The following is a 14,334-nucleotide window of genomic DNA, read 5'->3' on the forward strand; positions in this document are numbered from 1 at the left end:
GCTACGGGCAATATAGTCATTTCACCAATTACTAAAATAAATGCCTCTCGTTGTACAGTACTCCTCAAAGGTAACTTAATAAATATATATATAACAAAAAAAAAAAAATCTAATGACAACCATTAAAATGGTCTACTGGTAAGTCACTTGAATGGGATGAGTGATACAGAGTCAAATTCTCGTGCTGTGTTGTACTACTGTGTATATAACTGTACAAAACGAGATATTATAAAAAAATATTATTTACTGGGATATATGTGGAAAAAAATCATATTATTCACCTGTCTAAAATTACAAGATAAAGAGATTTACTATTATAGAGATTATGGTTTCTGATATATCATCCAAAAAACTTTTCAAAGTATCCTCGAATGATCACTTTAAGTTATCAATTTTTTTTATATTTTTAGCAAATTTAAATGCTCTCCAAATAATTTCTAAATTTCCAACGGGGTGATAAGTAAAAACATAAAAAGTGAAACCCAAAGGGGCCAAGTGTATTAATGACAATAACTATTTCATTAAAAATAAAATAAATACCTCTCATTTGTCCATTACCCCCTAGAAACTATCAAAACTTCTAAAACTTACATAAATCCAAATTAAATAATCCACAAACAATTCCTAACTTTTCCGAGGGGCGATCAGTAAAAGAGAATAATAAAAATTCATCACCCTCCCCAAACTACCCTCAAACAAAGGTTAACTCCAAACATTACCACCAAGGGTATAATAGACATTTAACAAAATACTAAAAATAAATAAATAAATGCTTCCCAGATGCGGACAGCTCTGCTTCGACTGGGACGCCACTCCGCTCCTCTCCACCTTCTTCTCATCAGAGCACGAATTCCAAAGCTATGCTCTCGCCCTACTCTTCTTCTTCTTCCTCTCCGCGTTGCCTTTCGCGCTCTTGGGTTCGATCTCCTGCTCCCCAGATCCTTGCCCCAATCGGCCTTCGTCCTGTTGCCTGTAATTTGTATGGTTCTTCTTCTTTTTTTTTTTGTTGCATTGTGTGAAGAGTTTCTTTAGATCTGGGCTTGTGGTTTTGTTCTGATTGTTTTTGGTTTTGTGCTTGTGGTTGGATCTTTTGTGGGTTTTGTTGATTTGGTTGTTGGAGTATTGGTTTTGACTTTGTTTGGTTGGGTAAAAATTGGAGATTTGAGCCTGTTGATGGTGGTTAGGACTTGGGAGGGTTTGTGGTGAATGGTTTGATGAATTTGGCGGTGGTTTGTTTTGGTGTTGGGATTGGAACTAAATTTTGATTCTTGCTCTTGAATTTTTCTTTGACTTGAAGGATGATCTTGAGTAGGTGTGTGTTTTATTTGTCTTGTTTGAATTGGGAATCGAATTTTATTGTGAAAGTGGTGGATTGATGTTAGCTTGTGATTTCATTGTGAAGAAAGTTTCCAAAATATGAAACCAGTGCTTGCTGCTTGATTTGTGAAGCTGTGATATGTTTGGTCATGCTGAGATGCAAATGTACACTGTAATTGGTGAAAGAGGATTTGGGAAGCATATGGAGTAGCAGTTGAGGATGGGATCAAACAAGCAAATAATAAATTAAGATGGGGGGGAAATAAGGAACTAGCTAGGGAAGCAGAGAAAATAGGAAGTGCTGAGAATTTATTATGGGTTGTCTTTTTTATAATTACTTCCAAAACTGAATGAATTTTGTGAGCTTTTTAAGGGATCCTCTGATGGCTATTGCTTTTATGGTGATGCAATAAGCTGAACTGCTGCTTTTCATATATTTAGCTATTGTTATCTGTTTTAGATACTTACTGACAGCTGGAGTAATAAATAGAATTTATAGTTCAAAATAAATTTCGGGCAGAGATTGAATATAGGTTGGTTCATTTTAGCTCAAGTTGAAATAGCTCAGTTTAGTATAATTTATAATATAATCATATTATATATAATTAATATTAAATTTTATACACAAATTGCTACTTTTACCATAGAGGATTTTGTGTAAACACCAAGATCAAGTTGGGTCAAAAGAAATTTGAGCAGAGCTTGAGCCAGGCTTGGGCCACTCAAGCTCAGTTTGTTTACAGCCCTATTTCCAGGGCTAGTGAAAATAGTACTTTATATTCCTCAAGTGCTTTGATCATTATGCTGCATAAATGATGAAATGACCTTCTTCTCAGGTGAAGTGGGGCGGGCCAATATGTGGGCGAACATGAGAAAGCGTTGGTTAATGAAACAAATGCTGTATGGTTTTGGGGCCCTATTTCTAAGACCCATCAAAACTTTGCGTGGAGAATGCCAATCCTTTGGAGTATCCCAGTTTTTGTGTAATATTACAAGTATGGCATCCTCATTGGAAATTGAACTGGTAAGATTCTATCTTTTGAGAGTTATATACTTTGTTTGTTTGGGGAATGCCAAAGGTAATTTACCTGGACTAGCTTTGCTAATCTTTGCTAACGAACGAAGCAATATACCTCCTAAAGCGCAAATCTTATCTGTGGGGGTGCATGCAATTATTTTTGTAAAAACTTTCATGGAGCATCCTTAACCTTCGCTTTTAGATGCCTTTCCACTGATTGATTAAATCCATTTATACAATGCAGATATAGACTCTTTAGTTCAATGCATCCCATTTATACGAAGCAGAACCAAATGTATAAAATTGTGAATACTGAATACCATAGTTGAATTTCTAGATTTGAAAACATATCCTAGAAATATGTTATTATATTCTCATATTTTATTTTGGGATGGTTATTCACAGGAAGGCTGCTTCCAATTTATTTATTTTTTCCATTAAACATAACTTTATGGCTCTGCAACAAATTCTCCATAATAAGTGGATGACTAATGATAACCATTCAAGATTTCACAGTCATATATAATGAGTTTAAGAAAAATTTCTTGCTGGCATAGCTTCATACTCTTTTGTGATAACCTGGGGTTAGTGTTTTGGTTTTAACCATTTCTTCTATCATCACTGTGTGAAAGACAGCCTTGGTTCCATATGCTTGATATTGAACTGGTGTCTTGATAGTATTTATACATCATTGGACTGATGAACTACTGTTATAATTTTCCAGGTTCCATGTCTCCAGGATAATTATGCATATCTTTTGCATGACACAGACACCGGTACAGTTGGAGTGGTAGATCCTACTGACGCTTTACCAGTTATAAATGCTCTTGATCGGAAAAATCAGAACTTGACTTATATTCTTAATACTCACCATCACCATGATCATACTGGCGGAAATATGGAGTTGAAAGCAAGGTATGGTGCCAAGGTATGAATGTGATATACTATATAACTCTATTACAAATGGGTGTTTCATTATCCATTTTTCTTAGATTTAGTTGAAGTAGCAGATTTCTATAGTCAAGGTATGAGTGTGATATACTATACTAATTCTGAAGTGCGATATACGATAATAATTCTATTGAAGTTGGGTGTTCCATTGTCTGTTTTATGACGCCAAGGATTTTGTACATACTATGCCTTCTGGTCGAATAGCCTTTTATTGATCGATATTTGTTGTACATTATTAATGATGATGTTATCTGCCTTTAAACTTCAACTCTTTGCATTATGTAGTAATGTTTCTGGTTAACCTTGATTTTGATAAAATGATATTAAGATCCTTTTTGTCTGCTTCCAAAATACCCCGATTAGAAAGGTGGTATTCTTCCAAGTATCTTAGTAGACTATTTTCTCTTACTGGCATCTTGTTTTGCTTCCACTTGCTGACTCCAGGTGATTGGTTCAAGCAAGGACAAGGATAGAATCCCTGGTATTGATATCACCCTTCATGATGGAGAGACATGGATGTTTGCTGGCCATGAGGTGCTTCTTATGGAAACTCCAGGTCATACGAAAGGTGTGTTTTAAATAATTATAACATTTGGCTTTTTTTCTTATTTACTATTTACACCTCTTCTGTGTAACAATGCCTTGTTTGCTTTCCACACAATTTTCACTATTTTTCTTTAGCAGTGTATGTCTCTTTAGTACTCATGCATTTTATCCAAGCCAAGGTCTCCACTGTGGTAGTGAATTTACATTATCTTATCATTGCATTTTTGGAAAAATTTAATTCATTTTGAATGTCTGTTATCCCTGATTATTTTCAGAAAAGAGTTTTCTTATCATGCAAATGATGAATACCAATTACTGATTCTTTGTCATATTGTTGAAGCCCCAAATTAGTTCCTTGCGTAACCGGCAATTGTTTTTTTCCCCATTTGGTGCTTACCTTATTCTGTCGGCATACTCAGATTTAGGGCACTTTTTAAGTTTATTACGTTTAACTGCTTCTGGGGTTGAGCATTTTTAGACTTAATTGTACATCCTTATCCCCCTAGCATTGAGTGTTGTTTCAGGGTTTGTGGACCTACTCTTTGTAAAAAATGTTTGAAATGTCAAGAGGGCTAGTAAACTAAGCAGGAAGTAGAACTCAGTAGTTGCATAATATGACAAGTATCTAAACAGTGATGTTTTTACATATTCAAAGTTTTTCCCTGAAGGAGGTTAATCTGCTATTAAAAAAATTGATTACATTAAGGTATCCCCTGATGTTAATGGAATGACTTGCAAACCGTGGGCAGTTGAATTTTTAAGTGTGGTGGCAGCTTAGTATTATTGTAGCATTTCGGCACCAGGATTTTTATCTCCCATGAAACAATTCTACATTAGTAATTTATGTTTAATACATGTGTTTCATGACATACAAGTAAAAAGCATTTTTTTTTTCTTTTTCTCTCATTAGACATGAACAAACAGTACAGTGCCCAATAACTATTGAATGAATGGTGGGTAAAGTTTATAATTAATTGAACAAATGGTCATCTCCACCTAAAGTCCAAAACAATAAAGTGTTAGTTTTAGGATTTCAATATTTTCAGTGCCTTGAACTACTTCCCCAAAATAATGGGGAATATTCTGTGTAGTTCTGCATCATCATCTTCTTCCATCCAGTCCCTCAAATAAGCTAAGTCCAAATATCTGGTCCTGGCATTTCTACAGGTCATGTTAGCTACTATTTTCCTGGATGCGGAGCAGTCTTTACAGGGGACACCTTGTTTAGTTTATCATGTGGCAAGCTTTTTGAAGGAAGTCCAGAACAGGTTTGCTGATGATATGACAATTTTAACTTACATTGTCATTTACCTTATTCAAGTATTGCATCTTCTTAGTGACTTTGGAAGTACTAATTTCTGGGATATACTTTAGAAAATTCTCCGGCTACACATGTTTGAATATGTGCAGTGTGAAAGCTATGACAAGAGACCACAGTGGTGGGGCCATGCTAGTCTAACTCGATTAATATTAGAACAGAGGTGACTAGATTACAAGTGATATGAGTTAGACTGATAGTCATGGTTGATATTAAGCTTGTAATAACTTATTTATTAACAAAGGAAGAAGGAAATATCAAGTTTTTTTAGATTTAGCTTTTTATTGCTTTGTTTATGTAGATACACATTGCAACCATGGACAAATAGAAAGATGAGATATTTTTTTGTATACCAAGTTTGCAGTGATTGAGCTTTCCTGTCCTTATCTTTTGTGCAAGTTATATTGTGATCAGTTGCAAGTAATCCATATGTACAACTTTCATGGTAAAATTATAAGTCATTGTGAGTTAGATTCTATGACTTGTTCCGAGTTTTCCATTCTTGAGAGTGAATTGTTTTCCTTGGCAATTGTGATAAATTTTCATCTTGCAGATGCTTTCTTCCCTGCAAAAGATAATGTCCTTGCCAGAGGAAACAAATGTATATTGTGGCCACGAATATACAATGGTAAACGACTCTCTCATTAACTATGCTGAACAAATCTAGGATTGTGTCCTCCATGCATGTTTACATTCTTGTCTTTTGCACTGAACAGAATAATGCAAAATTTGCACTGTCCATAGAGCCTAACAATGAAGCACTCCAAGCCTATGCTGCACATGTGGCTCAACTTCACAGCAAGAATCTACCCACGGTGATTACCAGATTCTTATGAGTTCTTCATTTTGATGATTACGAAAAAATATGTTATCATGCTATTCTGCTGATGAGCCCCCATTTCTCCTAAAAATTTGACAGTGTACCACTATTAGATTATTTTGTGATATATTATCTGATCCTGAAATTAATAGATACCTACAATGCTGAAGACGGAGAAATTGTGCAATCCATTTCTACGAACTTCAAGCACAGAAATCCGGCAAGCCCTAAATATTCCACTATCAGCTAGTGATGCAAAGGCCTTGGGCATCATTCGCCAGGCAAAGGATAACTTTTAAGGTTGTACATTTGCGCATTATGGTTTCAATAATTGTGTCAGAATCAATCATTTTAATTTTCCAAAATGGCATTCTTTGTTCTATTTTTCTCTTCAAACTTGAGCTGGCCGAAGAATCCTGATATCTACCCTGAAATGTCTGTTCATATTTAGAACTGCATCTTTCAGGTCTTAACAGTTCGAGATAGTATCCTTTCTACTTTATTTATGTTACTTATGCTTAAAACAGGTTGTAAGGATTCTGCATCCTGCAGCTGTTCATCCTCCTTATTTCATCAGGACTAGCGGATTACGAATGGTTTCGACACATGATTGATTGAATGAAAGTTTGATCAAGACTTGGCGAGAAAAAAGAGGAGATGGAGGTGTGAGTTTTATTTGTATAGGAGTGGTTCAATACAAGATTAAAATGGAAAGGAAATCTTCAGTGAGTCAAGGGCATTCCCTTCTCAATGTTTACTTATTTCATTTTTTGTGTTTTGTTGAGTATTTTGTGTGGTACCATCTTGATAGATATACAAAAGTTAGGTACTTTTTTTAAACTCTTCATGTGCTCTTGATAAACTTATATTTTTTTGGTCTTGTTTATGTAGCCATCTACAACTCCATAGACTTATTTGTCAAATTATTCTTTCATTTGTGCTCAATTGATGATTGTCAACCCTTTCATTTGTTTATTGTGCAGATAAATACTATCACTGTGTTTATGAATAGTCAGACATGTTTATGAATAGTTTGAGATTAAAAAAAATGAGATGTACAATATTTTAATCTGAATCGTCAAATCGTGATTATAATAATAATTTAATTAATTTCAACCTTTTGTCAAGTCTGATTTTTATTAACATTTTTACGGAGAAATTATAATATTTTTGCCAGCTTTGTATTTTTATTCCAAGGGATATTTATAATTAATAAAATACAAATGCTTGGTTGTAGAAAAATACAAGCAGAGGTTATTGTATTCATTTACAAAGTTTTTTTTTTTTTAAAAAAAAAGGGTATTCTTGGGTTTTTGAATTTAATGATATGAAATAAGAAATTTCAGATTGCAAATAATAATATATTTAAATTAGTTTATATAAAAACAAAAACAAAATAAAATAATATGTAATATTTATATTTTGAAAAATTAAATTAAATTTTGTTAAATAAAAAAAGAAAATATATATATATATATTTTCAAACCATGTCGGATCAGAGTGATTCGGATCTAAAAGGATCCGACCCGAATCCGACCCTTTTTTGTTGTGCCGCCCTCGACCTAAAACCCTCGAAAACCCCAGAAAGCAAGAGACGCCCAAGATTTCCATCCCTTTGCTCCAGATCGTGCGCCGCCTCTCCACCGATGAGCTTCAGAAACGTCAAGGTTCCCAACGTTCCCGGTGGTGCCCGGGCGGCGGGGACGCTGGTGAAGTTGGCAGTCGTTGGCGGCGTTGCCGTCTATGGTGCCCTTAACAGCCTCTACAATGTCGAGGGTGGGCACCGTGCCATTGTTTTCAATCGACTCCAGGGCATCAAGGATAAGGTCTTCTTTGAAATTCCATTCCATTTTTTCTTTTTTGGTTTGTTGATCTTATAGCTTTCTTAAAATGCTGTCGTTCCAGATTGTGTGTTCATTTGTGGATCTCGTTGTTGAACATTATTATTATTATTTTTTTTTAAATTTGGATCGTATGTCACAAGCTTAGGTTTTTGGTCCGATTTGGGTTTTGAAATATGGTAAGAGATGAACGGTTTGTCTTGATGTTGCGTTACAAGCTTAGGTTTTTGATCCTCATACTTATTGATTAGGGTTTTGAAATTTGGTAAGAGCTGTATACTTTGTTTTGATGCTAGGCTACTAGCTTATGGTTTTGCTCCTCATACTTATGGATTAGGGTTTTGAAAGTTGGTAAGAGTTGAACATTTTGTTTTGATCCTAGGGCACAAGCTTACGGTTTTGATCATCATACTTACCAATGAGGCTTTTGAAATTTATTAAGAGCTGAACGTTTTGTTTTTTATCTTAGGTCACATGATTACAGTTTCGACCCTCATACTTCTCGATAAGGTTTTGAAATTTGGCAAGAGCTTAGTTAGGTTAATGGCTGGGTTAGACGGCGGATTATCTTCTTATGTTGGAATATGTAGGTCTTCATCAACAAAGATAACTAATTAAATTAAAGCCGCTGATGACCCAAAATTGTTCATTTTGGCTCCTAAACTTTGATGAGAATGTTTTTTTTTTTTTGGATTTCAAATTAATGATAATGTTTGTTTTGACAACCAAATGAAAATGTCTGCCCCCCCAACACACAATGAAAAAAGAAACTTCTTCAATTTCACCCTACTGGCTTGGCCATTAGTTCTGTGCAGATTTGGCCGTCTGTGAAGCTGTGGCAATTGATGTGGACTGCCATGTGGCACATGTTTCCATGCCATCTTCCACATCTGTGTGTGTATAATTTTTTTTAAATGGCACTGAGGTAGCAAGTGTGCCACAATATTATTTTGAATTATTTAATATTTTATGAAAAATTAAAGCCACTGATCACTCTTTAAGTTTATTTTGTTTTATTTGTAAAAAAATTAATGAGTGGTACACTTACACAATTTTTTTTTTTAAATGGCGATGTGGAATATGTGTGCCACATGGCTGCCCATGTTGGCTACCTCATCATCCTAAATGGCCACGCCAGCACCCAGCTGACCGCCAGTGGATATAATGATCAAAACTTAAGGGTCAAAACAAACTTTTCAAAGCTTAGGGGACAACATGAACAATGGCCTAAAGTTTAAGGGCTTTCATCCTAACTATTTTGAACTTTTATTTACACCTGTCAAATCTTCTTTAGGTAACTCTTTCTTGAGGGAACTAGGTTATGGAACAAGAAGATTGTATTTGTGCATTTGATGCATATATGATACCACTGACCTCCCTTTTTATGGTATACAATGAGTAAAATTAGAACTTGCTGTCGAGGTGAAGATTGCTTGTGATAGGAGTTGGATCTCGAATGGAACATGAGAATAATCCCCCTACATCTGAAAGACTCTTTGTGAGGCCATTACATAATGGCAAAGATACCCAGTTAACCAAAGAGTGATGGCCAGAAGGAGAACCACCTGTTTGTTGCAAATACCTGTGTGACCAGGGCAATTATGTGTTGATAGCTGTTTTTTTCCCTTATTGTTATTTATCTTGTTGATTTTGTGAAAGTTTTGCTGGCAACAACAATATCATCGTCAATTCCACTTTCAAACTGATGGGGTTTTGGACGTCTTTTTCAATAAGCTATCAATATCTGTAATAATTTTTTTCACAGTTCACCATGATAATTATAAATAATTCTTATCCTATGATGCCTCATTATTTTACTTCCTAATAGTGTTTATTTGACTATATGCTAATATATATATAATTGACATGCAGGTATATCCTGAGGGAACACATTTGATAATTCCCTGGTTTGAAAGACCTATTATCTATGATGTTCGTGCTCGTCCCCATCTAGTAGAGAGCACATCTGGAAGCCGTGATCTTCAGATGGTAATTCTGTACTATTGATTTGTTTTCAAACAATATTTCTTCCTTATCTGAGCTGTTGATTGCCCTTGAATATAAACTGTGATATACTGTGGCCTCTTTCCATATTCCTCTTATTAATGCCATTATGTGGAATGGTATATAGCTCCTAAGATTTCTGATATATGTTAGTGCAAAGTGAACTGAACTTGTTGCTTAGTGCTCAAACTCCGTTTAAGTGTTTGGAGGAAGATGTGATAAATTTTCTATAACTGATTTATGCTAATCAAAAGTGAATTTTATTTGTTGGTATCGAAATCAAGATCTCTTGCACATGCCAATGATTTCTTAATTATATCAATTTCTTATGTCTAGTTTTGCGATATGCCTAAACACCATACTTCGAATTTCCTTCATCTAGATTCTATATTTATTTGTCCCAATTTTACCAACTGCCTGGAGAGAAACAAACACTTGTTTATCGGTGCAACATAATGTTGTGAAGGTTCTATCATACAACACATTGTCTTTATTTTAAGAAAAATATGAAATTAAATTTCAACAATAATACAATAGCATGAAAACATATATGTTCTTTTTTCCATGGTTCTATGTTTCTGATACCATTTATAACCTCTTTAATGTATGCAGGTGAAAATTGGACTTAGGGTGCTTACACGACCTGTGGCAGATCAGTTGCCAACCATCTACCGAACTCTTGGGGAGAATTATAATGAGAGGGTGCTTCCTTCAATCATCCATGAAACTCTGAAGGCTGTTGTGGCTCAGTATAACGCTAGCCAGCTGATTACGCAGAGAGAGGTGTCGCATATAATTTACTTTTAATTTTTTATCGAGCTGATATGATAATTTAGTTTTGGATTTTAATCCATATATTGTAATGTTAGGAATGACAAATATGTTGCCTGTGAATGAATGATGTATTTGGTTGTTGTCCGTAGACTGTGAGCAGGGAGATACGGAAGATACTGACAGATAGAGCAAGAAACTTCAATATCGCTCTGGATGATGTGTCAATTACAACTCTGAGTTTTGGGAAGGAGTTTACTCATGCTATTGAAGCTAAGCAGGTGGCTGCACAAGAAGCTGAGAGAGCCAAATTTATTGTTGAAAAAGCGGAACAGGATAAGAAAAGTGCTATTATTAGAGCACAGGTGAGAAAAATTTCCGATTTCAGTTAAACCAGCCCCTTGCCCTTCCTGTCCTCTGCACTTTAGAAGCAAAGCATAGTCAAATGTTCTTCCAGGTTATAAGCTTAGTTGCTTAATAAAGAGCCTTGTAGTACTCTCTATAAGGTATATCCATGTTGCAAATGCTATAGTATCTCCTTAAGAGGAAGACCTAGAAATTACCTGCCTGCTGAGAACTCGTCTTGTCTCACTGATGAGGTTCTTTGTTCAGCAACAACCATAGTAAAGGTGCTTGATACTTGCCTTAGAGATCTCTTTAGCATGAATTGTTTTGATTGCTGCCAACATTCATGTGGTATTCTTTTGTTAGAAACGACCATGAACTGTGATTGAGGTATTACCTTGGTCAATTATTTCAATGAATGAAAAAGAGGGTTTACAAGTCTGCTTAGTGATTCTGAACTCATTTGGCACTCAGGCCTAAATATGTTGAGGATTCATAGACTTGCCATCTGCATGAATATTGCGGAAAATGGGTAGTGTTGAATGCTTGTCCTGGAATTCAGGTTTGGTGAGGAAATTTAGTTCATGAAGGAAATACACAATTGTGGTATTTATTTTGTAGGCTTTGAATGGTGTAGCTATATTCTAAAAATTTTTCTTTGCCGAACTAATTTCTCTCCTTATATGACCAGGGTGAGGCGAAAAGTGCACAGCTCATTGGGCAAGCAATTGCGAACAATCCAGCCTTTCTCACTCTAAGGCAGATCGAAGCTGCGAGGGAAATAGCCCAAACAATTGCGAATTCATCCAATCGGGTGTACTTGAAGTCTGATGATCTGCTGCTAAACCTACAGCAGCTGGATTTCGAAAACCAAACCAAGAAGAAATGAGTTTTATTTAGTTCCGTTCCTGCTGTGTATGGAAAAACCTTTTGAGATCGAATGATGCAACACGGAAGAGTTCGGTATTGTTCCCTGCTTTTATCAGAATCTGCCTTGTTAGAAAGATGATTCTATTTTTGATTTAATGTTACCAAACTTGCAATGACTTTCAGCCAGTAGTCTCTATCATCAGTTGTGTTTGACATTGCCCAAATGAAAGCTCTGGTCTTCCTTTTGATAGCAAATAAGTGTATTTTCAGAAAAAAAATTTTTTTATTTGATCATCATCTGCCAAAAAATGCTCAACGTGAAACATTGCTTCATTTGTGAAGTTACAGGAACTTCAACGGATTGTGTTTTCGTCTTTATTTTTGCTTGCCCTAAATGTTATTCACTAGTTTTTCTTACCGTTTTCCGAGTTGCTTAATTTGTTTCTGCTTTTGCTTTGCAGGGCTGTTTATTTGTATCCCTAAGCCAGCATTCCTCTCTCTCTCTCTCTCTCTCTCTATATATATATATATATATATATCATTTTAAGTTTTCTTAATTTGCAAATTCAAAAATAATTATTGTGTATTTTGATTAGACTATTGTATTTGAATGGTTTAATTAAAAAAGAAAATCAATAATAAAAAAAAATCATTTGTTGTAATTTAATCTTATAGATAAATATTATATATTATAGGTGGTTGATAATTTTTTGTTTTCAAATTTTTCCCCAATTTTAATTGGTTGTTTGTACCTTTACATTTATAATTATACAAGATAGAAAGAAAAAAACATAGTAGCGATTGTAGTATTTAAAATATCACTATTTGAGCAGGGTGGTGGTAAAGATTTGTCCCGTTCCATCCCATTACCATCCTTATATATATATGAGGCTATGTATTTTGGGGCCGTTGGATATGGATCCAATGGCCCCTATGCCCTCTCCTCCGGCCCAATTCCCCCTCCACCTTTGTTAACTCTCTCTTTTATTTTATTTTTGTCATCTACATATGTCCACAGATGATTTAATATATATATATATATATATATATCTATTATGATTGCCTCCAAATTTGTATGTATATATATATTATCATATATTCTCTCTCTATATGTAAATACATATTTTTATCTTTGGGTCAAGTTCAAAGCCCAAGTTCATTCAAGGACCCAAAAATTTCCCTCTTTCTTAGAGCCCATTGTTTTGTGTTCTCTTGTTGCATCACCAATGCTTGTATTGGTTACAAATTAACATCAAGATTGAGTAGTACCTGATAACATTACTGTATATGTTACGGAGAGACGCTGCAAAAACGGCCTATGCGGTCTCCATTTCCATCTTCCATTTCTTCTCAAAATAGTCCCTCATGCAAATATTGGCTCTATCTATTTCAAACTACACTATCATACAACCACACAATTAGCATGCATTCATTCATTCATTCATTCATTCCTATGTCCATGCTTGCTTCCCTCTATTGAATCCACCAGTGTGCAGTGGCTTGTGATAAATCCATTTCAACACCTTCTTATCACCACCTTACATCTCTTGCAGCTTAACTAGGTATAGACTTCAAAAGAACTTCATTAAACACTCATAGTCCTTTTAAACATGTCTATTTTTCAACATTGGATATCTATTACCAACGATTAAATGGTCTATTGGTATACGGGTCGCCGATAGAGCTTTTCACCAAGTGGTGAGAGTTCGATTCTCGGCCGAGGGCACATTTCTGGGAGATGTGAGCGGTGATCATGTGCGGGTGGTCCCAGCGCTCATGTGTGTGCGGGCCCCGCTCTCACTTGCTCCACCGAGGCTTGTGCACGCCCCTGATGGTTTAGCAGAGCCTTTGGGCTGTCTGTTCCTCTTGTCAAAAACATCGGCTATCTATTGCCAATGGTCTTCGAGCCAATTGGCGCTCTAATCCCTGATGAGATCGTTTTGCAATTGATTGAGAATGAATTCTGTAAGGTGAAGGTGCGTATTTAAGAGCTGTGAGTACAAATTGTGGGTGGTCTTTACATCCTCATATATGCGAGCCCCATGATGTAGAGATTTTAAAATTAAAGAGAAACATTAAAAGTGGAGTCACATGTAAGGAAAGTAGATTTAAAATTAAAGAGAAACATTAATAGCAAAGTTACATATAAGGAAAGTTGATATCATATTAGAGGTTTGGAGATTTATTTTTGGAAAGAGTGTTAATATAATATAATATAATATAATATAATTATTTTAAAAATACCGTTAAAAATAATATTATTTTTCTAAATTTGTTTAAGGAATTTAAATTATTTAAATAGTATTAGTTGTGTTGTTTTTAGATTTTATAATTTATTTTAAAATTGTAATCCGGGTTAAAATTTTTGGGCAATTATTCTTTTACTCTTACAATGTTATTTTTATAATGTCTTTTTTTTAATAAAAAGGGATGATCAAAACCCTAACTATTCCTCTTTCTTTACCAATCGCTTTGCAACTGGTAAAGAATGGATCTTGTGGGGTGAGGGTGCGCATTTGCGAGTTGTGAGTAA

At 35.0% G+C, this 14,334-nt stretch overlaps 2 protein-coding genes across 2 annotated transcripts; both read left to right on the forward strand.

Annotated features, from left to right (window-relative positions):
- The first annotated feature begins 644 nt into the window (after positions 1-644).
- Positions 645-6,905, forward strand: LOC120259029 (hydroxyacylglutathione hydrolase 2, mitochondrial-like). Its single transcript, XM_039266554.1, has 9 exons — positions 645-979; positions 2,154-2,341; positions 3,060-3,263; positions 3,731-3,854; positions 5,000-5,100; positions 5,704-5,778; positions 5,867-5,965; positions 6,123-6,270; positions 6,498-6,905. Exons 1-8 carry the CDS (start codon positions 781-783, stop codon positions 6,267-6,269), a joined length of 1,137 nt encoding a protein of 378 aa, XP_039122488.1. The 5' UTR covers positions 645-780; the 3' UTR covers position 6,270; positions 6,498-6,905.
- Positions 6,906-7,528: 623 nt separating this feature from the next.
- On the forward strand, positions 7,529-12,056 carry LOC120259030 (prohibitin-1, mitochondrial-like). Its single transcript, XM_039266556.1, has 5 exons — positions 7,529-7,796; positions 9,684-9,800; positions 10,428-10,598; positions 10,739-10,951; positions 11,623-12,056. Exons 1-5 carry the CDS (start codon positions 7,617-7,619, stop codon positions 11,818-11,820), a joined length of 879 nt encoding a protein of 292 aa, XP_039122490.1. The 5' UTR covers positions 7,529-7,616; the 3' UTR covers positions 11,821-12,056.
- The last annotated feature ends 2,278 nt before the right edge of the window (positions 12,057-14,334 follow it).

This window comes from Dioscorea cayenensis, chromosome 4 (genome assembly GCF_009730915.1).
Source record: "Dioscorea cayenensis subsp. rotundata cultivar TDr96_F1 chromosome 4, TDr96_F1_v2_PseudoChromosome.rev07_lg8_w22 25.fasta, whole genome shotgun sequence".
NCBI classification, from domain to species: domain Eukaryota; kingdom Viridiplantae; phylum Streptophyta; class Magnoliopsida; order Dioscoreales; family Dioscoreaceae; genus Dioscorea; species Dioscorea cayenensis.